At 52.2% G+C, this 27,173-nt stretch overlaps 8 protein-coding genes across 8 annotated transcripts; 5 read left to right on the top strand and 3 right to left on the bottom strand.

Moving 5' to 3' along the window:
* Nucleotides 1-1,191: 1,191 nt before the first annotated feature.
* BO80DRAFT_423095 (uncharacterized protein) lies at nucleotides 1,192-3,589 on the top strand (the record flags this gene model as incomplete). The annotated part of the gene is made up of 2 exons (XM_025718962.1): nucleotides 1,192-1,514; nucleotides 1,664-3,589. Coding segments are annotated over exons 1-2 (1,633 nt in total), but the record flags the coding sequence as incomplete, so codon positions are not given.
* A 2,315-nt stretch (nucleotides 3,590-5,904) lies between these two features.
* Nucleotides 5,905-7,603, top strand: BO80DRAFT_289700 (tellurite-resistance/dicarboxylate transporter family protein). The gene has a single exon (XM_025714986.1). It carries the CDS (start codon nucleotides 6,262-6,264, stop codon nucleotides 7,513-7,515), a length of 1,254 nt encoding a protein of 417 aa, XP_025577988.1. The 5' UTR covers nucleotides 5,905-6,261; the 3' UTR covers nucleotides 7,516-7,603.
* A 393-nt stretch (nucleotides 7,604-7,996) lies between these two features.
* Nucleotides 7,997-9,135, top strand: BO80DRAFT_423091 (uncharacterized protein). Its single transcript, XM_025718961.1, has one exon. The coding sequence runs from the start codon at nucleotides 8,403-8,405 to the stop codon at nucleotides 8,676-8,678; it is 276 nt and encodes a 91-aa protein (XP_025577987.1). The 5' UTR covers nucleotides 7,997-8,402; the 3' UTR covers nucleotides 8,679-9,135.
* Nucleotides 9,136-10,594: 1,459 nt separating this feature from the next.
* On the top strand, nucleotides 10,595-11,506 carry BO80DRAFT_289790 (uncharacterized protein). Its single transcript, XM_025714987.1, has 2 exons — nucleotides 10,595-11,232; nucleotides 11,292-11,506. The coding sequence occupies exons 1-2, from the start codon at nucleotides 10,733-10,735 to the stop codon at nucleotides 11,365-11,367; spliced, it is 576 nt and encodes a 191-aa protein (XP_025577986.1). The 5' UTR covers nucleotides 10,595-10,732; the 3' UTR covers nucleotides 11,368-11,506.
* Nucleotides 11,507-16,109: 4,603 nt separating this feature from the next.
* Nucleotides 16,110-16,592, top strand: BO80DRAFT_442772 (uncharacterized protein; the record flags this gene model as incomplete). The annotated part of the gene is made up of 3 exons (XM_025721291.1): nucleotides 16,110-16,201; nucleotides 16,268-16,286; nucleotides 16,332-16,592. The coding sequence occupies 3 exons, from the start codon at nucleotides 16,110-16,112 to the stop codon at nucleotides 16,590-16,592; spliced, it is 372 nt and encodes a 123-aa protein (XP_025577985.1).
* A 289-nt stretch (nucleotides 16,593-16,881) lies between these two features.
* On the bottom strand, nucleotides 16,882-17,940 carry BO80DRAFT_442771 (F-box protein; the record flags this gene model as incomplete). The annotated part of the gene is made up of 1 exon (XM_025721290.1): nucleotides 16,882-17,940. One exon carries the CDS (start codon nucleotides 17,938-17,940, stop codon nucleotides 16,882-16,884), a length of 1,059 nt encoding a protein of 352 aa, XP_025577984.1.
* A 1,535-nt stretch (nucleotides 17,941-19,475) lies between these two features.
* On the bottom strand, nucleotides 19,476-20,800 carry BO80DRAFT_500428 (uncharacterized protein; the record flags this gene model as incomplete). Its single annotated transcript, XM_025724235.1, has 8 exons — nucleotides 19,476-19,643; nucleotides 19,691-19,745; nucleotides 19,793-20,023; nucleotides 20,068-20,170; nucleotides 20,216-20,271; nucleotides 20,336-20,389; nucleotides 20,422-20,496; nucleotides 20,539-20,800. The coding sequence occupies 7 exons, from the start codon at nucleotides 20,798-20,800 to the stop codon at nucleotides 19,714-19,716; spliced, it is 813 nt and encodes a 270-aa protein (XP_025577983.1). The 3' UTR covers nucleotides 19,476-19,643; nucleotides 19,691-19,713.
* Nucleotides 20,801-21,087: 287 nt separating this feature from the next.
* Nucleotides 21,088-27,079, bottom strand: BO80DRAFT_491874 (CAP-Gly domain containing linker protein BIK1). The gene is made up of 7 exons (XM_025723727.1): nucleotides 25,052-27,079; nucleotides 24,673-25,021; nucleotides 23,682-23,962; nucleotides 23,459-23,535; nucleotides 21,786-22,893; nucleotides 21,735-21,752; nucleotides 21,088-21,673 (listed from the first exon to the last, which is right to left on the bottom strand). The coding sequence occupies exons 1-7, from the start codon at nucleotides 26,640-26,642 to the stop codon at nucleotides 21,525-21,527; spliced, it is 3,573 nt and encodes a 1,190-aa protein (XP_025577982.1). The 5' UTR covers nucleotides 26,643-27,079; the 3' UTR covers nucleotides 21,088-21,524.
* Between the last annotated feature and the right edge of the window lie 94 nt (nucleotides 27,080-27,173).

Below are 27,173 nucleotides of genomic sequence, written 5' to 3'. Positions count from 1 at the left end.
CCAGGATGGATTGGGTTGGATGGATTGACCTATGGTCGATAGATAGATAGATAAAGACCATTCCTCTCTAGTCCGGAACATTATCACCCACAGAGCGACTCAATCGATCCCAGAGTATCAACAGTGCTGTGACTCATCCAGAACAGATGTATATGTCAAGACAACGCTATCATCGACCACCCATGTCAGCAGCAGCAGCAGCCCTTCTATAATCCCATCATTCACTCATACACACATATAAATTGTTATCAAACCTTTCAACCTTGACGAAAGAACAATTTCATAGTAATATTCATCGTCAGAAATAAATTATCCATCGTGAGTTGTTCAAAATCTAGTATATTGGTATTCCCCTCGTGCGGAGACAGGGCTGCCAGCCTGTCAGTTCAGTGGAGTCGCTGTCACGATGCACTTGAGTAAGGGGCTATGTCTGGTGGGGTTTACTGTTTGATTTTAGTATCATGGATATTCCCCGTAGCTTATATTCAATATTCCATATGGGTATGTGAAGTGACATTTTGATGCTGGTGATCCTTTTCATACACTATTTAATCATTGAGGGTGAAGTTGGTGGTGGTGGTGGTGGTGGCTGGTTAGGGCACGGCGCGGGAAGGCTGCCATCATCCATTCATCCTCATCATCTTCCCAGGTACCTACCACGGCACATTTTTTAAACTGAAAGTACTCCGTACTAAGTACTGAGTACCATAATGGGTCAGCCAAAAATAGTCAATCACTTGATCAAACCCATTTAGCTAGAAACCCACGCTATCGCAGTGAAATCCCACACCAATGAGCTGACCGCCATTGGGTCCCCAAGAGGCTGGGGGAATATCGGGCAACAACCTGACTGGAACCAGCGAACAACGCCACGGACCAGGATTGGCCTTTCATTTTGATTTCTGGTGGGGATTTGCATGATCCCAGCCCCTCTCCCCTGGTTGGTTTCATTCTTCTCGGGTTAGAGAAGGGAATGGTGTCTCGCGTGAAAGGGTGCATGAAGGGCAGGTGTTTGGTTGGGTTACTCCGTAGTGGGAGTGAATTACCGCCATCTATCACTTGGCCCCTCCTGCAGCTTGTGCAGCGTACATAAGATGCTTTGCGTTTCGGGTTAATGGATTGGATGGGCCATGGTGAAAGATTCTGCCATTGCTGATCTCACTGGAATTGTCCATGCACAGGGTCACGATAAGACGAACTGGACGGGCCGTTGGCTAGCATCGCAGCAGCTGGCGGTCAATCCACCCCGAACCCCGTTAGCAATGCACACGTAGCAGACTATCTTGACTCAGTTAGTCGGTTCGCGTGCCCATGACTGCTTTGGTGTAGGGGCTACTCGGAGGGGAAATCCAGGGCGCAAAGTACGAGTGGAGAGCTCCGCGGACAGTCTGTCGCATATATTAATTGCGATCCGGGTCATCTGCCTGTCTGCCTTTTTCCTGTTCATCCTCAATTCTTGTTGTAGTTGCAGGGAAGACAATTTCGTCAATGGAGACTGATCGGGACTTTAGTAGGTGAGTGCGCGCAACCGTGTCGTGACAAGAATTGGCCATTGGCCTCGAGTGACTCACCCCATTTCGTCCGGCTTCTACGCCGTATTCATTCTTCTGTTTCATGCCAACCACCACAGTGTTGCCACTGACCACCATCTGGATGGATACAGCATCGTCCATTCACCGCCATTTACTTTCCTGGTCGGCCCCAACCACACCAAGCTGACCATTCAATCTGGCCTCGCCCGTCATGTCTCCCAACCGCTCGACCATCTCATGAACAGTGGGGAGACCCGCGAGTCGAAACACCACATTGCCGTTCTGGAAGAGGAGGATGTCGAGACTTTTGTCGCCTTCTGCGAGTACGCCTACACGGGCGACTACCGCGTGCCGCCTCCGGGGTCTCGTGAGGAGGACCGTGAGGAACAGGCTGTCAACAATCCCTTTCGCGGTGTCTTCTCCAACGATCCCTCCAGCCCAGCAGCCATTCCCCCGCGGGCCCCGACACCCCCACGATCGGGCGACCACCCCACCGGGGACGACAACGACAAGCCCCTTGACGATGGGTGGAGTCGTCCGGACGAAGAGCACAGGCCTGCAGAAATGGAGTCTGGGTTCCCAGGCAAGGATGATGACTGGGAGTGCGCGATCGCCGATGACGAGCCACAAGAGCCAGCACCTGTGACGAAAGAGCCCAGTGAACAGCCCCCTCCCACTCCCGCTGCTGAGCAGGCTGCTGAGCAGGCTGATGGCGATGGCTGGGATGCGATCGGAGATGATGCATCCAAGGGGAAGAAAGGTAAAAAGAACAAGAAAGACAAGAAGAAGAAGAAAGGAGGTGCAGCAGAGGAGCCGGCGCACCTGACTCCCCCATCCACGCCACCCCCGGCGACCTCGAAGCCAGAGGAGGATGTCGACATCCCTCCTGCTGAAGCCAGCGCGGTTGAAGAGGTGACTCCGGCTCCAGAGCCTGTGGAAATACCTGAAGCTTCGGGGTCGGCTGAAGGTGCCACCGAGACGTGGGAACAGGCTGCGCCCACGCCCCCAGAAGACGAGGCGGTCGCTCCTAGCAAAGAGGACGAGAAGGATCATACCCAGCAAAAAGCGAACGAGGTAGTCAACGATCACCAAGACGAGGGAGTCACCAAGCGACCGACTGGACCGATGATTGACACCTCCTTCGCCAGGCAGCCGTATTCCCGAATGCAGGAGAAAGGCACCAGTCTTTGGGACGACTTTGCAGCCATCGACTATGTCGACCCCCGTTCGGCTTTCGGTACGAGACCACCCAGCGTCATGTCATCTCGCTCTCCCTTCGAGCTGCCGTACTTGGTGTTTCACGCTAAGCTGTACGTCTTTGCGACCCGATATCTGATTCCGGCGCTGGCGCAGCTGTGTCTGCGCAAGCTTCATCGCGACCTGGTGTACCTGGGCTTCGCGGAATCTGGCCCCGAGGCAGAGGACGAGGAACAGTATGCCCTCAACCGCACCAAGTCCAGAAAGGTATTGGATCTGCTTCACTACACGTACACCAAGACCACTCGTCTGGAGCCGATCACTCCCACGTCGGCTACCCAGCTGCGGGACAACGAGCTACGGAAGCTGGTCGTTCACTTTGCTGCCTGCAAGGTGCGCGAATTGGCCGCGTACTCTCCTCCAGTGGACGGGGACCTGGGATCGTCTTCGAGCAAGTCGCTGAAGCTGGCCGCTCGGGGGTTCCGTGCCCTGTTGGACTCCACCACGGAGCTTGCCTCGGACCTGGTGTATCGGATGATGATGTGAATGTCCTTCAGCTGTTTCTGACATCTCCGCTCTTTTCCATGATTTTCCTTCTCTATTTTCCCTCTGCAACGTCAACCCAGCCCTACATGTATGAACAACGCACGACAGATGACATGAGATGCATGAGATGCCTGCCCAGGTGTACGGGATGAAAGATCAGTGTATGGCGGTTGTTTTCCAGGTTATGCGCTCATCGTTCCCACTGCCAACAACGAATTTCCTTGTGTGATTTGAGATTGAATGATTATTTGCTATGAATTCTCCGCTTGTCCAAGGCGGCACCGTACTGATAGCGTATTGTATTTCACTTCTTGGACATGTTGATCTATGATACTATGATTAGCGTTTCTGCATGATGATCCCAGCCGCGTGAAGCGAGTTCCAGATCCTTCCGTTGCCTAAGATTCGACCTGTCTTGCAGGAGCATTCGTCTTACTTTCCTATCAGGATCGGTAGGTTGTTTCCAGGCCGGGTCACTGCAGCGGTCCAGAAGCTGTCATCCCGTCTGCCGTGAAGAGTTGGGCACCTGCAGCCAACGTAGTTACCTTGGCAGAATCCTGGGCATCCTCATCGGCTTCTATCTATCGCAAGCTGTGCCAGGGGCTAACTGAGATGGCGCATGCTACTGCTTGGCGAATCGTAGGCAGTCGCATTTCTGAGTATCTGTCGGCTATCTCACAGTAGACGGGACGGGGACAGGGGTGGATGAGGGAATAATGAGCTTCGAGCGTCATGGAGAGAGGATCGCCGGCGAACGAGGATGCCGAGATAGTCTCGGCCATGCTCTATCGATTGCAAGTCCGACAGCTGAGCCCTCCTTGGCGACGATCCGGCCAAGACACGGGTATACATGGACTGTGACTGAGAAAAGGGCCAAAGACAAGTACCTCTTGGCCGGGGAGAAGAGGAAAAGCGAAGAAGCAGCGCGTCCGGGTCCTCCGGGGGAATATCGTGCCAAGGATGCCCAGCCTGGCCTTCCTCTCGACCCTCCGGCTTCCTCTGCTCGACTTTCCTCCTCCGCCTCCTAGTAGTACTGACGTCCCTCCTGCTGGCCCATACTGGCACTGCTGCTGCTTCCTCCCCATTTTCACCGGGCTCCCCAATTTAGAGTATTTGGGCCGGTTTTTCCATCCACACCATCCATGGTTCGCTGGTCTGATTTAGGATCCACTTCCGATCCCCCCAGTGTCTCCTCTGGTTGAGTCTTGCCTTTTTGCTGCCACTCCCGGCCTTCCGCACGAAACTCATCCGCAGTCTTGACAACATTGGCAAACTCTCTTGATCCTTCCCTGACGCCCATCTTCAAGGCACAGTACAGCCACCACCGGACTTGGCATTCCGCTGCCATGGCGCATTGCTGATCCCCCCTCTTGGCCCTTATCGCAATTCTGGGGGCGAAACCGGCTGGAGAGGGACTCAAGTGATGTGATGCTCGGGTTGGCGCCACGGTCGGATGCCGCTGTGATTGGACCGGGTGCTGACCATCGATTCCACCGTCAGCGATCCATTCTGTCCATTCTTTCTACCTGAACCCATTCTTCTACCCGCCCGGCTTTCCCAGCGTTGTGGTCCTACCGTCCTGGGATCTTCCTCCGTACTAGTGAGTCGTAGTCATCCTCCCATTTCTTGCCTCCCTGGCTCCCTCCCGTGCCTAATCTTCGGTCCGAACAGGGACTAGCATCGTGCCCCTCTCCGGTTGGTCGCTCCTTTTGCCGCATGCTGTGGCTCAGGTCGCAGACTCGCCATGAACCCAAGAGATCTCAACCTAGTGTTCCGAAATGGTTCCAGGGGCAAGAGTGACGAAAATTCAGAACCCAAATTACAGCTGCGTCAGAATTGAAACGAAGCTATACAAACTGGCGTTTGCTCATACCGGGCTCCTGATGTGGCATCGACTGTGAGGTGACAAATGCTGCTGGCCCTTGTCACGTCCGCGCGCTCGGAGGTTTTCCGGACCCCAACCCTTTTGAAACGGGTCAGAAGGAAAAAAAAAAAGGTGGTGATAATAATAATATGGCGCGTGGCGCATGCCATGAATAATTTCTCTGACAGACCGGATTGACTGGCAGTTGACGTTGTCTCTGCATTCCCGACCCACTGGTGCAAAACCATATCCTATGCTTCCCCTAGGCTTGGCGGAGGAGAGTCCGGAAACTCGAAAATCATGAACCACCTGTTCCCAACTTCCCCTAGCCATCAGGTTAATAATCCTTCGCCTCCTATGATGCTTCCATTGAGTGCCGTGGATCCATGGGCGTCTTGGCAAGATCATGGCGCGCCCCCCCTGATATGCTCCAGGCGAATGTTCTGCTTCTATTCCTGATCCATCCAACCTATCATGGACACGCCTGTATATCGGTCCCCGCGAGACCGAATGGCTAGACTGCGAGCTCCTTTGCCTGATAAGCCAACCGCAGTTGATATATCCGCGGAGGCCGGTTCCTATGCTCTTGGCTGTGATGCACTGTTCCTGATGGACGATCGTGGTAGCAGCCCAAGGCGAACGGCCTGATTATAGCCCCAAAGCGTAGGGGCTGATGCATCATCTTATCTGACCTGTGGACGGTCTTGCTGCTCGCCGGCAATGCGTTGCTGGTAGGATGCCGTTGGGGTCAATTGGCCCTTCCCGGAGACGGTGCATTACCTTGTCACTGTGTCTGACCAGATTTTTCCATATCCACTCCACAATCATTAATCCTCTACTCCGTATCCAGAAACGTTTTTCCGAGCTGTTTCAATGTGGGCCCCCGGTGCACATAGTAGTACGGGCCCGCTCCATATTTCGCACGCCTCGTCTTGGTCACCCCTCCCTGGATAAAAGGCTGGCTCGTTCCCTTCGTGGTACCAGACCTTGTTTGATATCTTTCTCCTCTCCCTCATCCTTCCTGTCGGTGGTCTCCAAACCCGATCCGTTGCCTTGAACCACCCTTCCTCTCTATCCCTATCTCCTCCTTTCCCCTCTATTCTATAGACCACCAACAATACCATGCACATCCACGACACCCTCCCTGGCTCATCATCCGGGTCCGACCTGGAAACCTTTAACCACGAGCCCAAGAAATTCGCCCACCAAGACCCCGAGATATGTGTCAACCACACATCGGAGATAGCCGTCAACCACGGGCTCGAGAAGCCCGGCCCGATCAGCTTTCGCGAACGGTTACGCCATTTTACCTGGGCCTGGTACACCTTGACCATGAGCTGCGGTGGGTTGGCTCTCCTGATTATCAACCAGCCCCATGACTTCAAGGGATTGAAGGATATCGGCCGGGTCGTCTACTGCCTCAACCTCTTCTTCTTCACTGTCGTCACTTCTCTCATGGTCACCCGGTTCGTCATGCACAACAACTGCCTGGACTCTCTCCGCCATGACCGTGAGGGTCTCTTCTTCCCGACCTTCTGGCTCTCCATCGCCACCATGATCACTGGTCTGTACAAGTGCTTTGGTGATGATGCGTCGGAGAAGTTCACCGTCTGTCTCGAGGTCCTCTTCTGGCTGTATACGGGCTGCACCTTGATCGCCGCCGTCGTGCAGTATTCCTTTGTCTTCCAGGCCCACCAGTACCACTTGCACAGCATGATGCCCTCCTGGATCTTGCCGGCCTTCCCGGTCATGCTTAGTGGTACTATTGCCTCGGTCATTGGATCGGGCCAGCCTCCCGCGTCCGGAATTCCCATCGTTATTGCCGGTACTACTTTCCAGGGACTCGGCTTCTCCATCAGTTTCATGATGTACGCTCACTACATTGGACGCCTGATGGAGGTCGGCTTGCCGTCTCCCGAACACCGACCCGGCATGTTCATCTGTGTCGGACCTCCTGCCTTCACTGCTCTGGCACTGGTTGGTATGGCCAAGGCGCTGCCCCATGACTTCTCCCTCAATGGTGATCCCACTGCGGTGATCGACGGCCGTGTCATGCTGTTCCTCGCTACCAGTGTGGCCGTCTTCCTCTGGGCCTTGAGTTTCTGGTTCTTCTGCATTGCCGTCGTGGCCGTCGTCCGCTCCCCGCCCACTTCGTTCCACCTCAACTGGTTCGCCATGGTGTTCCCCAACACGGGATTCACCCTCGCCACCATCACCCTGGCCAATCAGTTCGATAGCGCCGGGGTGAAGGGCGTGGCCACCGCCATGTCGCTCTGTGTCATCATCATGTTCATCTTTGTCCTGGTCAGTGCGGCCCGGGCTGTGATCCGCAAGGACATCATGTACCCGGGTAGAGATGAGGATGTGTCTGAGTGATCTACTCGCTGCCCGTTGATACTTTTCTTTCCCGTTCTAGCCTCGCCATGTTTGGCTTTCGACTATATACACTTGCATCTAGCGTTGGATTTTTGGAATGAGCATATGCATACATACACATGTTGAGCGCTTTGTGGCCGCCCGCGATGCGGTACTTTTGGATCTTTTTCTTATCTCTATTGGAGTTTGGATGGCATCATAGATATAGAATATATTTCCTCCGTTCTCAGATACCTCTCACTCTCCCTCGTGCTTGCAACTTGCCACCGCCAGGCTTGCCCAGCCTTTCCCGTCTGTGGGTTGATCATCATCGTAGCCTCACCCCACCTGGCTACCTCTACGGGCCCATTCATGCCACGACGAGGTGATGGCATTGCCTGACCGGTCTGTGGCATGATTCCGTTCACTTTTCTGACCGTTCACCACTTGGTGCCGCCGTTCACCACCTACGAGCGGCTTGGGATGGACCGATCGCGTTGAATTTGTGAATTCGGATGCGCAGCGTAACATCGCCGAGACTCTTATTCCACGGCTCTTATTCCACGGCCACTTCTGCTCTTCTTTCTTGAAGGTGAACGGAGATAGCAGTCAACTGTGAACAAGATATCTGTCAGTTGTGAACGAACCGGCAGCGATGCCCGTTCACTGAGGCCCCCAAACCGGGTATAAAGCCTCCCTTCCTCTCCAGCTGAAATCCTCTCAACTCCCATTTCCCTCCACACCCCGCGGGACCCCAACAGCGTCATGACTGAATGTACGCCCCCTTTTCCACGGAGAAACACGACTCAGGTGGTTTCCTATTACTAGATAGATTGGTCATGGACCACGATACCCTCTTTGTATCCCCTTTTCGTATTTTACTGTTTTACAGCTGACCCAACCCCGCTATGGTGGGTGACTATTGCCTCCATTGGGAATTCCCCCACCTGGGCCATTCCAGGATTTATCCGGTGGGATCGTGGAGGGCGCAGGCACTTGGCGGTCAGCAGCGATACAAGCGGGGAAGGCAACAGACCACCGGTTTCAAGGAAATGATGACATTATTTTTATCACGTCACATATGTCTGCGAGTGATTCTGATTTCCGATGATGTTTCTGTGCTGATCCTTCTCCTATCCTTTGCCCTTGGACGCCACGTGGGCAGGTCTGGGTGGTGGCTTTAGCCAAGCTTGGTGGGACAGCGCCTCACGGCGCCTTAGCCCTCGCCTCATGAGCTTGTTTAATGGCCTGAGTCTTAACTCTCCGAGCCGGCCACGGACGGGCAGGAAAAATCAGCCGAGTGTGCGGCGTGCCGTATCATCCGACTCTTCCGCCGGCACAGACGGGATGCCGAGGGAGCAGAACTGGTGACGGGTGGCAAGCTCAACAGGTCGACCTCGCCTGGTCCAGCCACGGCCTCCCTCAGCACGCCCCACTCCCGATCACCCTTTGGCTCACCGAGCCTCAAGCTTCTCACCGGCCACCTCCCACGACACAGTGCCCATTGGAACCGAGAGAAAAAAAATTGAAAGCACAGAAAAACTCAAGAGAAAACAAGCCTGATCGGCAGGAGATGCCGGCCGATCGGACCTCGACGAACCAACCACACGTATCGGATTATTATGCATAAATGGAGGCTGCTGTATGCTTATTCTATGCTTATTTACACAGGGGGGGAGGCTTGATCCTTTTATACCAACTACCCCACGTCGCCGCGGCTGATTGGTTTCGTCTCCCCATAACCCCAATCTCCGCGCGTGACCCTCGGCTCTCTTACCCGCCTGGCCACCGCACAATGTCTCTCGTAACAGAATCAGCACTGCCTTGCCCGAGACGCGCCTTACCCACTGGGTCCGCGAGGGAAGGTCCAACGAGTCCACGAGCCGTGGCCATTGCCGTGGTGTTTTTCATTACATACGGGAAACCCGCCCCGTGGAGCGACCCCGGACTGCGATGCTCACTCTGCCGGTGCAGCTCGAATAACACGCATAGCATCTACAGTCTATGCTCGTTCTTAGGCTCATTCTTAGGCTCATTCTCAGAGCCGTCTATCGTTCTATGGCTATGCAACGTCAATTAAACATATAGGATGAAAAAATTAGCGACATCCAGCATGGTCAACCATTCGACATGTGGAGTAAAATCGGTAACATATATATATATATATCGGACCCGACAACACTGAGCACCGTGGGATCAGCAGTATATCGATCATTCCCAGGACTAGGCAACCGACAAGACACTGCACATGGGGCAGAGAGACAATATATCCCCTCCTCTAGACATGTCAGCGATTATGCTACTGTGCCAAAACTCTCAGCTGGGCGATGTTCACTCCCTGTATGCCAATTTCCAACCGCACGGTATCGGTTGATAATACCGTTAAGTTATACAACAGTCTCAAAAATATCGGACTCCCACGATTATCGGCTTCAAATCTGTTTGCCGATAGGGGACCCACGTGGGTGGGTTGTCATATGTGTTTATGAACGGCATATGTTCGACCCAGTCCAGTTGCACTCGACATACGTCCTCTTCCTTATATAGCCCATCCGTTTCGCAGAACCTTCTGCAAACACAATGTGCTTTATGCGTCGAAATCTAAAACATCGTGGATACCCGCCTTTCTACCAACATCTCGTGTCACTGGTATCAGCATCTAGCATGGCGACTTAATCGAATGCGACATGGTTTCTGGCTACTACGTCGTCTTCTACGGAGTTGATGGCCGAAATTCGCCGCAGGATCTTACATGGAAAGCCAGAGACAGATTCTAGGTGCTTTACTTTATGTCTCTTTATCCGTCTGCCATCGAGTTATGATGGAACCGTGGACGTGTCTCAGGATGTAAGGCTGGGTAGGGTCACCAGCAGCTTTTCTTCTATTACCGGCGAGAAACCGTGTCTGCAGGCTAGGGTAAGGAGGTGGATCGGGTGTTACCTTCTGCACCGGTTGGTGTAGCTCCTGTCGATTCAGGCTGTCGCTGCAGAGAAAGCTCGATTGAATGTCGATTATGGAAACGAACGTGCGATGAAGACACCTACCGTGTCACAGGTTCAACATTCTTGGAACTGCAGCAAATGTCGACTCAGGCATGACGCAGCCTTTCATTGTGGCAGTCTGTTGAATTGGAAACAGCCGGTTCTGTTCTCTCGCCTCTCACATATACTCCACTTATTACTGTTAGGAAGCACCGATTATATGCCGTGAACGGCGAATATTCGGGTCTTCAAATGTAATGAAGACTCCATGGCAAGCACACTGCTGCTTGCTGTTGGCTAGACGGAGATTATGTTCAGTACATGGGTCCGGCTCGACATACGGTCAACGGCACTTCATCGCGAACGCCACCCAGTCTCTCAAACATCGACAATGGAATCCACCGCTTATTCCTCTGCTTCATCTTCTTTCTCTGCGCATGTTGCGACTCGGAAACTGGTTTTTCAAGCTATACAGCCGAGAATCACGCCCAGTCGTCCGATGGATGTTCTCATTTCGATGGAAAAGATCACATCTATCGTCCTGGTCAGACCGTTCAAGCTGCTTGGTCGAATTCTCTGTCACGTCGACGTTCATTAACATCAGCCCATCCGAATGGTGCACCCTTGCAGATGTCCAAGTGAGCTACAGATCAAACTCCAGCTGCTTAAATATAGGGGTCTTTATACTGGGATATGGCACATTCTGGACCCATACTATGTCATCACGAGTGCCGCATCTGGGCACTTGGATGAGACGGTTAGTGGCTGGGCTCTGATATAACCGACGGTCATTGACCTGCGTTCTATGGTACATAGGCTGATTGAGTACTTCGATCTCTTGTCGTCCGTTCAACGCAGCTACGGCTGCCATGCATATACCTTTCTGACGTGAGATCGCAAAGATGTGTCGATATCAGCAGGTTTGAGATAAAGAAAGCTGCACTAGCGGATTTATACATCTCAGCGTCGGGAGGTAGCAATGCCACCACTGCAAAGCTCGGACTTGCCGCGCAGTCGAGCCATCCCGCTTATTTGATTACACAACCTCACGCAACATATTGGGGTATTTGGATCGGCACATAGACAGAAGGGTCCACCACACACCTCTGTGCTCTATGTTCGATCTGAACCGGGGTTCAAACTCCTATCGAAGCAAACGAGAATGAAGGATGGATAGTCGACGAGACGGCGCACGCTGCTGTGAACGACATCATATGCCCCATATCTCATGGAAATACAATAATAGTATATTTAAAGATATATGGGCCAATTTGAAGAGAACTAATGACACAGTGTGTCAGTCTCTACTCTACTCCCATCAAGCGAAGCAGGACGAGCAGCAACGGATGTTACCACTGCACCAACACATGTCGCTGCTAAACAGCGTTGGAAATCGAGGCGATGGGTCTAATTTATCGCAACTACCTGCAATGTGTTTGGAACTATCATTAACGGTCTTCACATCACGAAGCACTACGGAAGAGGCATATATCAGCCGCTTTCTATACCCACAGCGGACAGCTGCTTGACTCGGATTGAATCAAAGCAGGAAACAGAAAGCGCGCACTGCTTTGAGCCTAACAACCAGAGCGGATTCACACGGTGAAACTTCCCAATAGCTACTGGCTGATCGATCTACCAATGCGAAGATCCTTTCATTGGTATCTTCATTAGCAATCAGCGAATATGTATAGCCTGTTTGCTGCGTACCTACTCTGCTATTATACTCCACTTCAATCCTACACTGAGTGTTCAGCCAGCAGGATATAAACAGCAGCGCGAACGCTATGTTATACCGGCGTCGCAATGTATGTTCTCGGGGTGGATCTATTGCCAATGCTATTGCATTGCTATGGGCGTGGGTGCATCTCAAAAGCCACAAGCGACAATCGGCTGCAGGTTTCTGGCCACGATAGAATATTGAGGCTAGCCTGTTTACATACTAATGTCAAACCCGACAAAGGCAACATGGAAACAGCCCTTCAACGACAAAAGTCCAACATGGATCGGATACTTGTCTGTATCCAAATCCGCAACAAGGACTTACAATGATGGAGACAACGAATCCCGAGCAGAACAATGGTGGGTCGATTCAAAAAATCGGCCCTGTCAAATGTGGAAGATGGGCATAATGATGCTTGAACCGTTTGATGTTTCTACCTTTGGGTATATCCCAACATCGGCTTCAGCAGGTTGAGACATCTTGAGCTGGTTCATGAAGATGACAACTAAGCTCAAGCAACTCGGTCTTGCTGGCCACCGCTGAAGAAGAATCCACGGCAGGGTGCAAGCACTCTATCATTGGTATCTCCCACGTTTTGCATCTTATTCGACTGGAGCACGTCAGGATAGACACAATTGGTTCCAATGAATCATTCAGCTGGCTGCCAAATTGCCATGGTGGGGAAAGATACGTTAATGTCAGCAGTAAGCAGAGGCACTGTCCACGGATTAGACCTGTCGTGAGCTGGCGAACAACAGAAACGGCGACAAGGCATTCAACCTCAGCCGCTACTGGCTAAGCGTTGACATACCAGGACTGACCATTGCCCAACTGGTATTGGTCTACTGCAATTCATGCGATTGCCTAGATGATGTGGTGTCGAATATATATGACGGTCGAGGACCAAGCGAACTTATTCCGTCCGCGTCGCGCTTGATCCAAGAATTACCCATTGCGGGGATCGATCGTGTCAGATCATCGGTGGAGTTCCTGAACAATTGGCAGGCCTCAAAGGCATTATATGCAGCGCTGTCTCCGTACACGACGCCTAATACATGATGAGGATAAATCGTCCTATATCTTCTTCAACCCGTCCCTGGTATAAATGCAAGCAATATGGGAGACTCTGATGCCAGTTGTTCAACAACCGGATGTGAAGAGTCATCTAGGGCTAGAAACAATGTTCTCACTGGTTACGAACAATGCTACAACCAGTCAAAGCTCCATTGCGTCTCTTGAAGATAACCGACGCAGGGTTGCGTCTACGACAGTCTAGAAGGACCTACTGATATATGCAGCGGGCAGTGAATGAGGAGTGTGCACGGTGGAGGTACACTGTACTTCCTTACTAAAGGGAGTCTTGATACCCGGGATATTTACACGATGAACGCACCATGCGGGTATCATCACTATATCCCTCACTATATCAGACTGCGACATCAGCCAATGCACTTTATAATCAGGGTGTCAGAAGAGTGACTCGAGATCGGGTCTGTTTCTATTCTCTACAGAGCTCGAAAGGCCGAGAAAATCGAACGAACAAAGATATCTCTCTACGAAAGAAATGGGTCCAATCCTAAACGCATCATCCAGCTCATCCGGTGGGACAAACCCAAATAAATCCAAATGAATCAGACTACAAACTACTGAGCACGCAATCACCCACAGAGGAGAAATCATCATACATGATATCATCCATCCTCCAATTTCCCACCTTCGCCCGTGGCAGCATCCATACAACCATTCAACGATTTGATCTCTCCCTACCAGATCCCAAGACCAAATTCAGGCTCCTCATCAACTCTAGTTGAAAATCAGCTGGATTGAAAGGTGTTATGGTTGGATACATTCCCCCTTTCTATATTACCTACACCCGTGGAAGACTCTACTGGGGCTTTCTATCAACCCTCTATTGATCTGATTTGAAGCCACATTTTATGTATCTCCTATCAGGTATCTAATATACCGCTTGATGATCGATGGATATACCCTGAACCAATCAGAATATCAAGGAATATGAGGGGTTCTTCGAGGGAGATACCTTCATGAGTCTAGCAACCTTGTTGAAGTATATCTGCTGGTTAATTGATCGGTGGGCAGTCCGTTGAATGGGATATGAGATGAAATCAGGGATATGGAGTGTTACGAGAAGGAACCAGATGTATTCGATATCTATCACGAACAGGAGAAAAGAAAGGGGGGAGAAGGTATCTTAACCACGCGAATCCAGTCGGAATTACTCACCTACTCTACTTAGAAACTCAGTTCATACCATTTAGTTCCTAGCATAGAAAAAAAGCAAAGGTAATCCGAATCAATCAAGTATCCTAAAACACACTACTCGACTCCACTACAATGATATAGCATATAGACAGATATCCACCCCCCCCCACGAAATCCAATTCGTAGAAAGGAAGTACTATCCATCCCATCTTAGTCTTATGAGAGTAATTCCACTGCCAGGAATAAATTCCATTCACGTAGAGCTTCACGTCAGAGAAAGCATGAAAAATACCTAGTAAAAGAAACCAACCAACCTGTCTCCAACTCAATCCATAGACATACTTAGAGGAATCCCATCACTAAGAATCCCTCCACGATCAACTCACTCACCCGAGACAGACATGTCCGATATTCAACCAGACTTACACGAGGCTCAGGTGCCAATACACTCCATCTGGGCCGAGAACTATCATTGATAATCGAATTGAGGAGATATTTCCTCCGACCGTGGTATTGAGCTTCGCTGGGTCGGTGATGGGAATACGATGTTGATGGGATAGAATGTATAGGAGTGAGATGGACAAAATATGACATTATTTTGAGCTGTAAAGGTTACTGGCAGAGATGGATAATTCCACTTTGGTTTTCTAGTGGTGGTATTTCATGGTCACGTCGAGTAACTTCTGATTGATATTGAAGAGGTCGTCCGTGCTCCATCCATTGGAGTCTAGCTGGCCAGCTGCAGATCGGAGATCATGGGACAGAAGCGCGTCGTCACTGAGATCCAGGGGGAGACACGTGAGGGAATAGGCCTGGCTGAGAAGGGGTGGCGGCCGGTGGAGGTGGCAATGGCTTTGTCAACGCTATAGACAGCAGTGGGAGCTTCTGCTTCAGCGCTGAGCCCTTGATAGAGTCTAATAAAGGTAGTCGCTGCGACGAGTTCCATGCTGCGTCCAACAAAAGACAAACCTATTTAGTTAGTTTGGCCACTAATTCAGCATACGACGTATTTTGATCCCCGTTCAAGATTCCTTCTAGAAGATTATGCTGGTAGCAAATACCCAAAGAGCACATTCATGCACTTGATGCTTCGGCAAAGATCAATGCACAACGACACATAATGCTTCAGATGAGCCATCAGCGATCTCGTGCCGGTGATCTCATGCTGTAGACACATTCCAAGGGATATTTCTCGCATTGTTGGCAGATGGGCTGGTTACTGTCACAGGCGAGTTCCCGTCTTCGACAGCTCGCGCAGGCCACTTTGGTGCCGTCTGGTCGCCGAAGGGTTGGCATGTATGGATGTTGTTGTTGTTGGATGGGGAGGGAAGAGGAGAAAGAGAAAGAGGATGGTCGGGAGGACACCGGTTGTGCGGCATAACTGAGGTGTATCTACACTGTCGAGTTGGTTTCATCTCTGCTCGGATAGATGTTGTCGCTATGCTCAGCTTCCTTTTTCACATCTCTCAGTTGGGCTATCCTCTTGTGAAGATAGTGTGTCTGTTGGCCATTGTATAAAGAATACTAGCCCCCTAATGAGTAAGCATCATTGTACACTAAACAATCCAATCCATACATTCCTCAGGTAACAGCTAATCACGGTTCATGAAGGTCTCAGGTAAAGGGTAGAAGAAGAGCCACAACTGAGGAGTCGGGATCTAAATGAGATGAAATGCAAGGATCGCGTCATGTCTAGATCCTCCATCCCACTACTTACAGCATCGGGTTCACTTGAATATATAGGGGCGCAGACTCTTCCTGAAGTCTACTTCCTTCTACAGTACACCTCCTCGACAATTACCTCCATCCCACAATCTCAGCCCGATCACTAACTTCTAACATCAAGACCAAAAGCCAGCATTCCGGTACGCCAACTAGACCTGTGACATCAAATAATTCTAACAGCCCAGATTCGTGCCAAGATGTGCACTGCCATCGACATCTGTTACTCCTGCGGATGCACCAAGGAAATGGACTTTGTTCAATGCAAAGGACGCCAGGGCACGAACGTGCGGTGCAAGCCAGTCAAGAAGGAGCTGGGGAAGCTTTCTACCAACTACTGCCGACGCCATCTCGTCCCTCCGGAGGCTTCGAAGACTTATGTTGAGGAGGATGAGGATGAGATCGAGGATGATGAAGCCCGAGATGACCCCGAGGTGGCCACTGAGTGATGGCTTCTTAGGTGTATTTTTCTTCCCTTGAGAGTGTTTATCATAAAATATTCACTGGCTATTGTGCAGTTGAGTTATCGGTTGTGCCCTGCTATTAGATCCGGAGCATGAACTTAGGGCAGATGAGGAACTTGTGATAGGGATCAAATCTATGAATAGCCCAAGCCGTCCGGCGAAGTTGGCACTAGGAGGTGATTTATGTACCCTGCTTGCTGCGGAAGTGATTTCTATCAACTAGGCGTTGTAGTCTCCACTAAAAAGGGATATGAGAGACAGCTTGCACGGGGTTTCATCGTCTCAAATTATGAAACGTCAGGATAACATCCCTTTTCTTAAAGTACCCTCGCCGCCGCACAAACTCCGAAAGATTAGCGGCACTGGTGCCCTCTTGACTCAGTCTCATTAATTCCTGCGCCTTCTGACATTGTCGAAAGTGTATCAGGAACTCATCATCGGAGTAAACCTTGTCACGTAGATCAACCGCATCGCCAGGCAACGTTGATGTCATAAGAGCGTCTTCCAAGAAAAGCTGGCAGCCACTGCAGCAAACTCCATTCTGGATACTACCACTGGCTACATCAAGATACGGCAAGGCGGTGGTAACCATGAATGGCAGGAGTGGAGATTCTCTCGGCCTAGTCCCTTGGGCTCTGTCATTGTCAGATCGGGCTTCAGATATCCGGATAACATCATCCACGGCCACGAGCTGCATCTTCTTCTTTCGTGCTCTCTCCCCCATTGAATACATGCCCGGAATGGTCTGTAGAGCCGGAATCGAACGGAGGGCGGGTGACATCAACCGGAACCGCTTTTTCGCGTCAGTAACGGATATCACTAAGGGTAGATCTCCGTTTCGGATACAGGAAAAGCAGCATCTGAGGAGGGACGGAAGGAAGATAAAGCCACCAAAGGCACCGCAGAGGAGACAGTCCCGCGTGCAGAGCACTTTCAATAGCTCGGAGAGTGTGAAGTGAGATGCTATCTTGGTCCGCAGAATCACACAGAGCGCGTCTAGGGCATGTGTGGTTGTCTGTTGATAGCCGCGAGTGGTGCTGACGATCTGTTGCGTACGGCGGCTGACTTGGCGGAGTTGGAACAGAGATTGAATGTCTAGATGGAGGCAGATCTCATGGACGGTCTCTAGAGGCAAGCGTCCAAGCCGTCTCAGACTGGTAAAGGGAGCACCGAATGGTTGACATATTGAGCTGCGGACTTGCTTGTGGTCGCTTGGGTTGATTCGAATGACGGCCAGGGTATAGTCACGTCGATGATAGGAAGCGATGCGGATGATGTCCTCTGGTGTATTCTCGAACTGGGCCGTATTGGTCTGTATCTTCTTAGAGCTCATTCGGACGTGTTATGTGATGATGGGAGTCAGGGAGAATAGGAGAGGGGGAAGGAAGGCGCACTGCACGTGATTGATGCTGAGTACTGTAATAAACGCTACGACCCTTTAGAACTGCATACCCAATAGCTGCATTTCCTACCCATAGAGGCAGCTTGTGGTGGCAGAATATTACTTCGTTACCTTTCCTGGCCAGGTAAGAAACCACCCTTTCCCATCCAGGCAGGTGATAAGTAGAAACCAGTGTAGACTTCACCTTTCAACCGAGTCACGCCTGAAGCCTTGCAAGAAGTCAAAGAGAAGATGACCTTGAATCGAATCTGACTCCCAGGGTGAGACTCAGCTAACCGAACCGGCCCTCTCCATACATCAGCATCCTCCAGCCTCCTCCAGCGCGCGTCAAGATCCGCCTTCACGTCTGGACATCCACTCCAACACTCAACCAAATACCCTAGTACATCATCGCATAGATACGGTTCGATTGCTACATGTACATGACCAGCATATTCCCGGAAGTTCTAGCGGAATGATAAGGATACCTCCCTCAAGCGAGACAAACATCCCTCCCTGATAAATTTACACAATACCTTTCGCCAGACCAAAGACCAGGAACCATCTAAACTCCAATGATAATCGTGGGCCCAGACACTTTTTCCCCGGGACCTCAAATAACGGCCCAGGAACTGTTGAAGTACCGTGGTGAGATGAAATTGAGTATTGAATCCTGTTGATTTACGTTTGGCTGTGATGATGTGGGGTATAGGATTGCAGTCTACCCGCCAACCCTAAGCTAGGTTGCCCTAGTATTGACTGTGTTCAGTTGCAAGGTACTTACTAGTGGTGAAGCAACAAACTAATATTAAACTAGCATTAATGAATGATACAATACATGAAGTGCGATTTCTGATGGTCCTACCTCTAACTGTCGCCTTTGCATCCTCCGTGGTGAATGCCAGGCGTATTCCCGGAAACGGGGATCAATATCTCACCGACACGGAGAGAATAGATGACCATAATCGAACCCTAGTTGCTATGCGCCTCAACCACATTAGTGACGTACTTATTGCCCTTGAACGTATCATCCGAAAAGAGTGATCCTTTTGTAATGTGGTCCTGCGTCGTGAAATATAAGTGGTGGTTTGTGGAGGGTTGGCAAGATGGCTGCGGAGGAATAGATAGATGGGGTCTGTGTATGGGGCCTGAGGTTTGTTCTGCACCCTTGTCATTGCCGCTTTGGCTTGAGTGCCTTCCGCAACCTTGCCAATCCTTCCTACTCCCATTCTCTTATTCTAGTTAGTCTGCTAGGCAGTCTTCTATTAGGTCTTGGAGCCATTGTGAACATGATTACGCGGTGGATTTTATAGTAGACCCTACAATGCTGATTAAACCGACAGACCTATTCCCACCGAGTACATCCAAGACCATGCTATGTTGAGACATGCCATATTTCTACCTTCTACGCCCGAGGCTAAGAAGGGATATATTCCTTTTGGTCTACGTGGTTCTTGACATACTACGAAGGTGGCACGCTGAATCTTGATAATTGGTTTGATTGTTTATCCCCCCATTTGGGTGACAGCCAAGGGAAAACCAGTGGCGAAAACCTTGACCAGGATGTACAGAACTGCCGATACATGCATGACAAAGGAAATCTATAGACAGTAAAGCTATATACATGACCAAGTTCCAACTCTCCCAAGACGTCCCTAAGACATGTCAGTACTCTGCACCATGCGTAAAAGAGCCAACTTACCTCTCCCATATCCAACCCTCGCTTCACCGCAGTGTGACCAGTGTTTTTAGCCAGCCTGCACAACCATTAGTATCATTCATCTTTGAGCACATGGTTACTTACAAACTCTGTCGCTTACTGGGCCTGCCACGATGCGGCTACCATGTACCCCCTTTCTGCTGTTGTCGTATATGGTTGTTGTGTGGTTGTTGTTGTTGTTGTGTGGTTGTTTTGTTGTGTGGTTGTTTTGTTGTGTGGTTGTTTTGTTGTGTGGTTGTTTGTTGTTTGTTGTTGTGTGGTGGTGGTTGTTGTGGTATATGCAGCCTGCAGCGCGGACGATTGTTTTTAACCAGCCTGCAACGTCAGTATTGAACGCCACCTTGGACCAGTGTGCTTACAAGCTCTGTCACTTGCTAGACCTGCCCGCGGTGCCAGGCAGCAGGTGGACAATGAGTTGTGGAAGGTGAAGTGGAAAGAGAGAGGAGTATAAGTGGAAAAGCACTAACTTGATGTTAGAACTGCACATCTATCAGCAGGAAGACTTACCAGAGCATTTCCCTTGTGGGAGCTGGCCTGCGTGTGAACGGCTGTTTTTAGCCAGCCTGCTATCGTCAGTATTCAAAAGCAGCACACGAAGAGTCGATACTCACAAGCACTGTCACTTACTGGGCCTGTCCACGATGCGGCTGATGCTCAGAAAGGAGGTGGTAGGCACGATCCCTGTGTGTATGGTTAGTAGCTAACAACCCTACCTTCACACAGGTGCCGCCAGAGGAGCTCTGATGGACCCATGCTAGGCAAGGCATCCGTCGTGCCCACCAGTAAGCCTAGACGGTAGTTAGCCAAACTAGAGGAGAACGAAGACTTACCCAGGTAGCATATTGTGATGAGTTTGAAGTAGAGGCAGTAAGAGAAACGATGGTAGAACGACCTGTGGATGGAAGGTGAACAGTTGATTAGCAGGGGAGGAGGGGAAGAAGAGAAACGAGGAGAGACAGAAAAGAAGACGAGGGAACGAAGGAGGAGGGGCAGGGCCTTTCGTAGACGGGCGTACAGGCACCGGCAGGGAAGGTGCGTGCCGGACTGCGACTTCCTAATCGGGAAGGAAGCCTGCATCGTGACGAAGAACATTGTATGGGATGACGCCGAGTTATCTCCATTTCGACTTAGAAGATGAGTTAATATTCATAATGTAGTCATGTCGGACAGTCGATCGCTTCAGCCAATGGGGATCTCGTAGCAGGGTGAAAGTCGTAGTAGCATCGGGCATCGCAAGCCATGGCGAGTCGGTCACGGGCACATCGGCAGTCGATCTTGCCTTGAAAACATGATATCAAACCCTCCGAGTTGCTGCCTGATTTTCGGGTTTCGGGGCAACATTTTCAGTAGCAGAGCATGAAAGACATGGCAAATCTAAGCCGGGAACAGGACAAGCCGAGCTTCTTATATTCAGACTATCTATGTACAGAACGACGATCCATTCTCGTCTCAGAAACTTAAACTAGCTGCAGGCATGTCGGTTAGGCCGCAGCCAGCAAACCCTACTCCGAACTGCCGATCCGATTTGATCATCCAGGGCTCCCGGGTGAGGTGGAAGCTTCACACACCAAACAACAGAGGGTATCACAGAATTACGAACAACAGACTGCCTCACGATAGCACCATCTCCCCATCAGGGGCACCCGATCGCCCCAGGAGATGGACATCCAAAGTGACAGAATCCGGGCTGCGGTGTGCGGCCGACAGCTGTCGGCTGGGCGCCATCTCAGCCACGTGGCACATGACCAGGTGAGCGGCGCAACTTGGCGACAAGAAAACGTGAAAGTCGGAGGGCGACGACGAAATGCAGCTTTTATTAGAAATGACGTGGTCGGCAGTCGTCCTCGGTGGATATGAAACCTTGCCTCCCCTTGCGCCTACGTGATACACCGCTGTCGCCAGGGGGCGGCATCCGGCGCTCACATTGGGCAATCCGATGCAAGTTGGCCTGACACTGAAACAGGACTGCGACAGAGCCTTGGAATCTCCAGTCTCCACTAGGTCGGGACTCCCTGAAACAGCCGACCGCACAGAGATTGTGAGGCTGATGTTGGGTCTCACAATCAAGCGACCTTACGGCCGACATTGCCAATGCCCCGTCCCACCACGCTGATGATCACGTCCCCATTTTCATTCTCCCCACTCGCGTCTCTCAGACCCCAACCCGGAGCGCCGAACTTGGTCAGGTCCCGGGCCAATTGGATGGTGCTCTCGTCGGCGATCACATCGCGACCGACTTGGATTCGTCCAACATCTTCGGATCCCATCGTCATCAGACCCAGCATGGTCGGAACAGCCGCAGGGGCAACGCAGCCGCCTTTCGAAACGGCCTCCAGCAGCTGGTAGGCACATTGCTTCCCAATATCCTCGGGCGCTTCGCCGCCGCCGGGAGGAGACGCCACATCGGCAGAGAACAGGCAGCCCGTAGACGACTCGGCCACCAATGAGAGTCCAAATCCAAGGCCAATCTTCTTCTTGCCGGAGGGGTTGTTCTTCTCAGGGGCAGGCACGAACGGGGCCGACGACACATCAGAGAAGACATAGGTGTCGGGGACGAGTGGATTCAGGATGCCACGGGCGGTTTCGATCATTCTCGCGTTATTGGATGCAGACACCCCGACGGAGTAAGCCACACCGCGGACCTTCTTGATCCTACCCGCGTTCATGAGGTGAAGCGTCTTCGGCAGCCGGAGCTGGTGGCCAAACACCAACTGAACTTCTCCACCACCTCCGCGGCCATTCGGTCCAGGGTTCGATCGTCGCAGGATACGCAGCTCGATATTGTTGAAGATTCCAAATTGGTTGTAGAGGGGCAGAATGGCGGTTCGCACACTGTCCACGGACATGTCACCTGTCGGAGTGGCCGAGGTGATCACACCCGGACCAGTAAAGAGGACCTTGACCGGGGCCTTGGAAAAGGGTGCCAAGAGGCACAGAGGCAGCAGATAATAACTCACGCCACGATTGCACCCGGCGGGGAGCTCGTGTCGAACCACACCACCAGTGCTGGCCGCCGTGCCTGCAGTACTACCCGTGATGAGGCCGGGCTTGTACACCAGAATCGTACCCGTGTACGAGATCTCCATCTGAGAGCCATTGGTGATGGACTCCAGGAGACGAAGGAACGAGATTTCATGCGGAGCGAGACCGGGATTCGTCGGCGACGAAGGACGGATCTGGGAGATCTGAATCGTGCGGCCGGTCAACGTAGCGAAGACGAGACGATACACGAAATTCTTGTGGGAGGTAAACCGAAGAGGAGGCTGAGATGTCGACGCCATGATCGCGAAATCTTGGAGACTACGAGATCTCCGTGGTGTATCACAATCCGAAGCTCGAAAAATATCGTCGGCGCCGAATCCTGGCCTGGCCGAAAAAGCGACTCGAGAAAATCTGCCGGCGCGGAGTTGTTCCGTTCCGCGGGCCGGTGTTAGCCTGCGGTTATCTCCGGATCTACCCTCCCTCACCGGAGAAGCGAGCATCAGTCGATAGCATTTCTAATCAGGATTCTCTATCACAGATATCTCACTAATATATCCTCTGCTTCTCAAGGTCCTCAATACATACCCATCTAACACAGATCCAGCACCACCATGCTTCCCCCCGCCCTCAACATCCCGAAATGGTACGTCCCATCCCACTCTAACTACAACCTACCCCTCCCCCGCATTACTGCTATGACACACGACACTAACACCCCCCAGGCTCGAAGCCAACTCCCACCTCCTCCAACCCCCAGTGAACAACTACTGCGTCTACCACCCCTCCTCCCCCTCGACAGCGGGCTACACCGTAATGATCGTCGGCGGCCCCAACGCCCGAACGGACTACCACATCAACCCGACCCCCGAATTCTTCTACCAATACCGAGGCTCCATGCTCCTCCGCACCGTAGACACCTCCGTCACACCCCCCATCTTCCAAGACATCCCCATCCACGAAGGCTCCCTATTCCTCCTCCCAGCGAACACACCCCACTCTCCCGTGCGGTTCAAGGATTCCGTGGGGGTGGTGATGGAGCAGCCGCGCCCGGAAAACGCGGTCGATACGATGCTGTGGTATTGTAAGAATTGCGGGGAGATTGTGTGGGAGAAACGGTTTGTGTGTACGGATTTGGGCACCCAGGTGAAAGATGTCGTGGAGGAGTTTGGGGCCGATCTAGAGAAACGGACGTGTAAGGCGTGCGGAACTGTGGCGCAGACGAAGTATGCGGAGGGGGAGTTGGTGCAGCCGCCGAGAGTTCCGGAGTGATGCCTGATGGGCTCGGTCTGGATGGAGAAGTCTTAGGAGTGGAAAGATACCCCGTGAGGATGGTTGTGTATTAGTAACTGTGGGCAGTGCTTGATGTTTTGTATCTGCGAGGCTTGATAATGAGGATCTCATTTGAACAGTGCCGTATCTGCTGGTAGACCGAACATTGATTAAAGAAGGGCTAAGGTAAATTAATAAGTGTATGCATGGCAGTGTGTTCTGATCGGGGAATATGAAGATAGATAACAAACACGTCACGAGGCCAACCAGCCAGTGACCAAATAAGGAAAAGTAAAACAATCTAAAGAATGTGACCAGGATCAACCAAGGCTAGTAATGACACAGGTTGAAGCAGCCGCTTAAACAACGGGGAACCTTGCAAAGCGCGCTATGGGGTTCGTACAACCAAGAAGGTAAAGAAAGACCAGAAATGCCGCCAAAACATGCCATGAAGGAACGGAAAGGAGAAGGATATCCTTAAACGATGCTCAGGTATACTGCGTGGGATGCCGGTGATGGTATCGATCCCAGAATGAAATGTCCAAGCCAACATATCGGACAAGCGTCTCAATCATCGGTGCGCGTAGCATCATGACGTCCATCAAGACCAATTGGTCACAACCTGCCATGGAGTCATGCATCACTATCGGTTCCATTAATCATCAAATGGACAATCGATGCTCTCGTGGCCTTCCCTCTCGCAAAGAGCACACCACTTCGACTCGTCAACCACCCCGCTTTCCTTTCCGGCAACAGAGCCCATGGTGAGGGACACACCGTTCCCATTCAGACCCTCGAGGACGTCACGGCCGGACTTGTGAGGGGGCGTATTCTCATCCACATGTGAGGAGGTAGACGGATCAGCCGTGGAAGCCTCCGGCGTTGGCTTCTCATCGATCGAGCTGTCATCAGGAGTTGGCTCCACATCCTCCGGGGCCTTGTTCTTGCTCTCGGCGCTGAACATGTTGGTGCAGGTCAAAATATCGTGCCCTCCGGTTTCACAGATCTCGCACCACAATGAGCCGTCGTCCTCGGAGCGGCCGTCCGATTCGTGCATTGTCTCTAGACGATGGTGAGATGCGTCTGAAATACCACGGTGGCGGGAGTACGCCTGGTATTGGCCCTCATGCGGAGGCGAATCTTGCCAGTCACTCGGTACGACAGTCCGATCGGACAGCCGATGCGCATGGCCGATCGTGCCACCGTTGGTAAGCTTTCCATTGGAGCTGGGCGCTTTGTGGCTGCTCGGCGACGGGGTGACACTGGAGGCGTGGGCCTGAGCGTCGCCGTTTAGCTGCAGCTGCTGGAGCTCACGTTCTAGTTCTTCGATGCGGTATGTCTTATGTTCCGTGAGGCGCTCGTATTCCTCAACACGCTGTTCCAGGTGAGCAACATGTTCAGAATCGTGATCCGGCGCGTTGGTTCCAAATCCACTCTGCTGCAAGGCATGCAAGTCGGGGTCACCCCGGCTCAAGGAGTGGATGATGGCTTTTAGACCACGGATTTCATCATCCTTCTGTTCGAGCTCTTTCGAATGGTGTGATCCATCGCCAGTTGCATGGGTATCTTTCGAATCTCGCTCTTTCTGGAGCTCAAGCTTGGTCCGCTCGACTTCCCCGCGCAAGAATTCCACCTCCGCCCTGGCCTCGGCTTCCCCGCGCCGTGCGTCCTCCAGGCCCTCCTCCAACTCGGAGACCAATTCCTCCAACTGCTTGAGCTGTCGCGCAACCACCTCGACATCTTCCCCACGGTCCTGGAGTTCCTTGTTCTGCTGCATCAACTCATCCAGCCGCTGCTCGTAGACTCGCTCCGTCTCCGATGCGGCCACCTCTAACGTGTCCAGTGTGCTTCTAAAGTCCGCCCGATGCAAGTCAAACTCAGCGGTCAGTTGGGCAATTCTCTCATTTCGTTCACGCAATTGGGCTCGAATGGACAGGGAATCCGACCCTTCCAGTTCCTCCAGGGTCCTCTGGAAATCCGAGAGGGTGGCAGCTTGTTCATCCAACTGTTTATCACGGTCCAGTAGCTGGTTCTCTAGGCTCTTAATGTGATCCTTCAAGTCCTGCACCTCTGCTTCCATCGATGACCGGCGCACTTCCGATGTTCTCGTAGAAGTAGAGGGAATATCATCCTCGGTGCTCACTCGGCTCACACGGGATGGGGGTCGATCCGAGGCGCGTGAGGGGGCCTTGACCGGACTGCGTGGGTAGCTGCTGGACGGGGCACCGCGGGAGGCCGCCGCCGATGGGGTCCGCAGTCCGGTCAGGGTCATCTTGGATGGCGGTGGTCCTCTGGGGGATTCCGGGCGGGGAAGAGAAGGGCGCCTCACGCGAGGTGGGCGCATTGCGGGACCAGGACCGACGGATTTGCTGAAATTGATGGGTCGAGAGGGGGTGGGAGGGCCGCCGCTCCCCGTCGAGGTTGGACCTGACAAACGCTTCGTGACATATTTGTTATTGTTCATGGGCACAAAGATGCCCGAGCCGGGGACGGAGGTGGAAAAGTATTTCCTGCCCTCGACGTCGCCGTTGTTTTTCCCTCGCCGGGCATGCTCCGACGCCAGCTCAATGCCAGCAAACTTTCCAGGCTTGCCCGCCACACCTCCGAGGTATTTGACCGTCCCGTACATGCCGCCGGGGACATTGACCAGGTCGCCCACCTGGACGTCGTCGAGGGGCGCCATGGCAAGGGATTGTGATGGGGTTGCGCGAACCAAAGGGAGAAGAGTGAGGATCGAGGAGCGCAGCAGCGGAAGATAACTGCGACCAGCCGGTTAAGGAATGCGTTCAGAAAGGGGTTGTAACAACAGTAGTGGGGGGTTGGAGAGAGGCTTGTTCATAGGCCAGCCGTCATGGTGTTTGCTGGTTAAGTACTTTTGGTTGTTTGTTAGTTGCAGCGGCGAGGAGGAGACTCGGAGGTTTTCCTGCGCCGTCCAGCTTTTGCCTCTGTTGGGCAGCGAAGACGGAAAAGAGAAAGAGCCAATGCGTAATGCAATAATGAAGATGGCGGAGCAGAAGAACGAACTTTGCCTGGGGGGGCTCAGGGTCGGTCCAGTGTCGTCATGCCAGCACGGACAGGGGCACACCGTCCTTTAGTGAGGACCAAGGACTGGTAGTGGCCATGAAGACCAATTATTCTGCCATCCCAGCCTCGACTCGCTCCGTCACAATAAACACACGAACCATGGCTTGTTGCCTTAGCCCGCCGCGGGCCC

Source organism: Aspergillus ibericus, assembly GCF_003184845.1.
Source record: "Aspergillus ibericus CBS 121593 unplaced genomic scaffold BO80scaffold_9, whole genome shotgun sequence".
Taxonomy (NCBI): Eukaryota; Fungi; Ascomycota; class Eurotiomycetes; order Eurotiales; family Aspergillaceae; genus Aspergillus; species Aspergillus ibericus.
The sequence above is the reverse complement of the archived record's forward strand: the minus strand, read 5'-3'. Positions and strand labels throughout refer to the sequence as shown.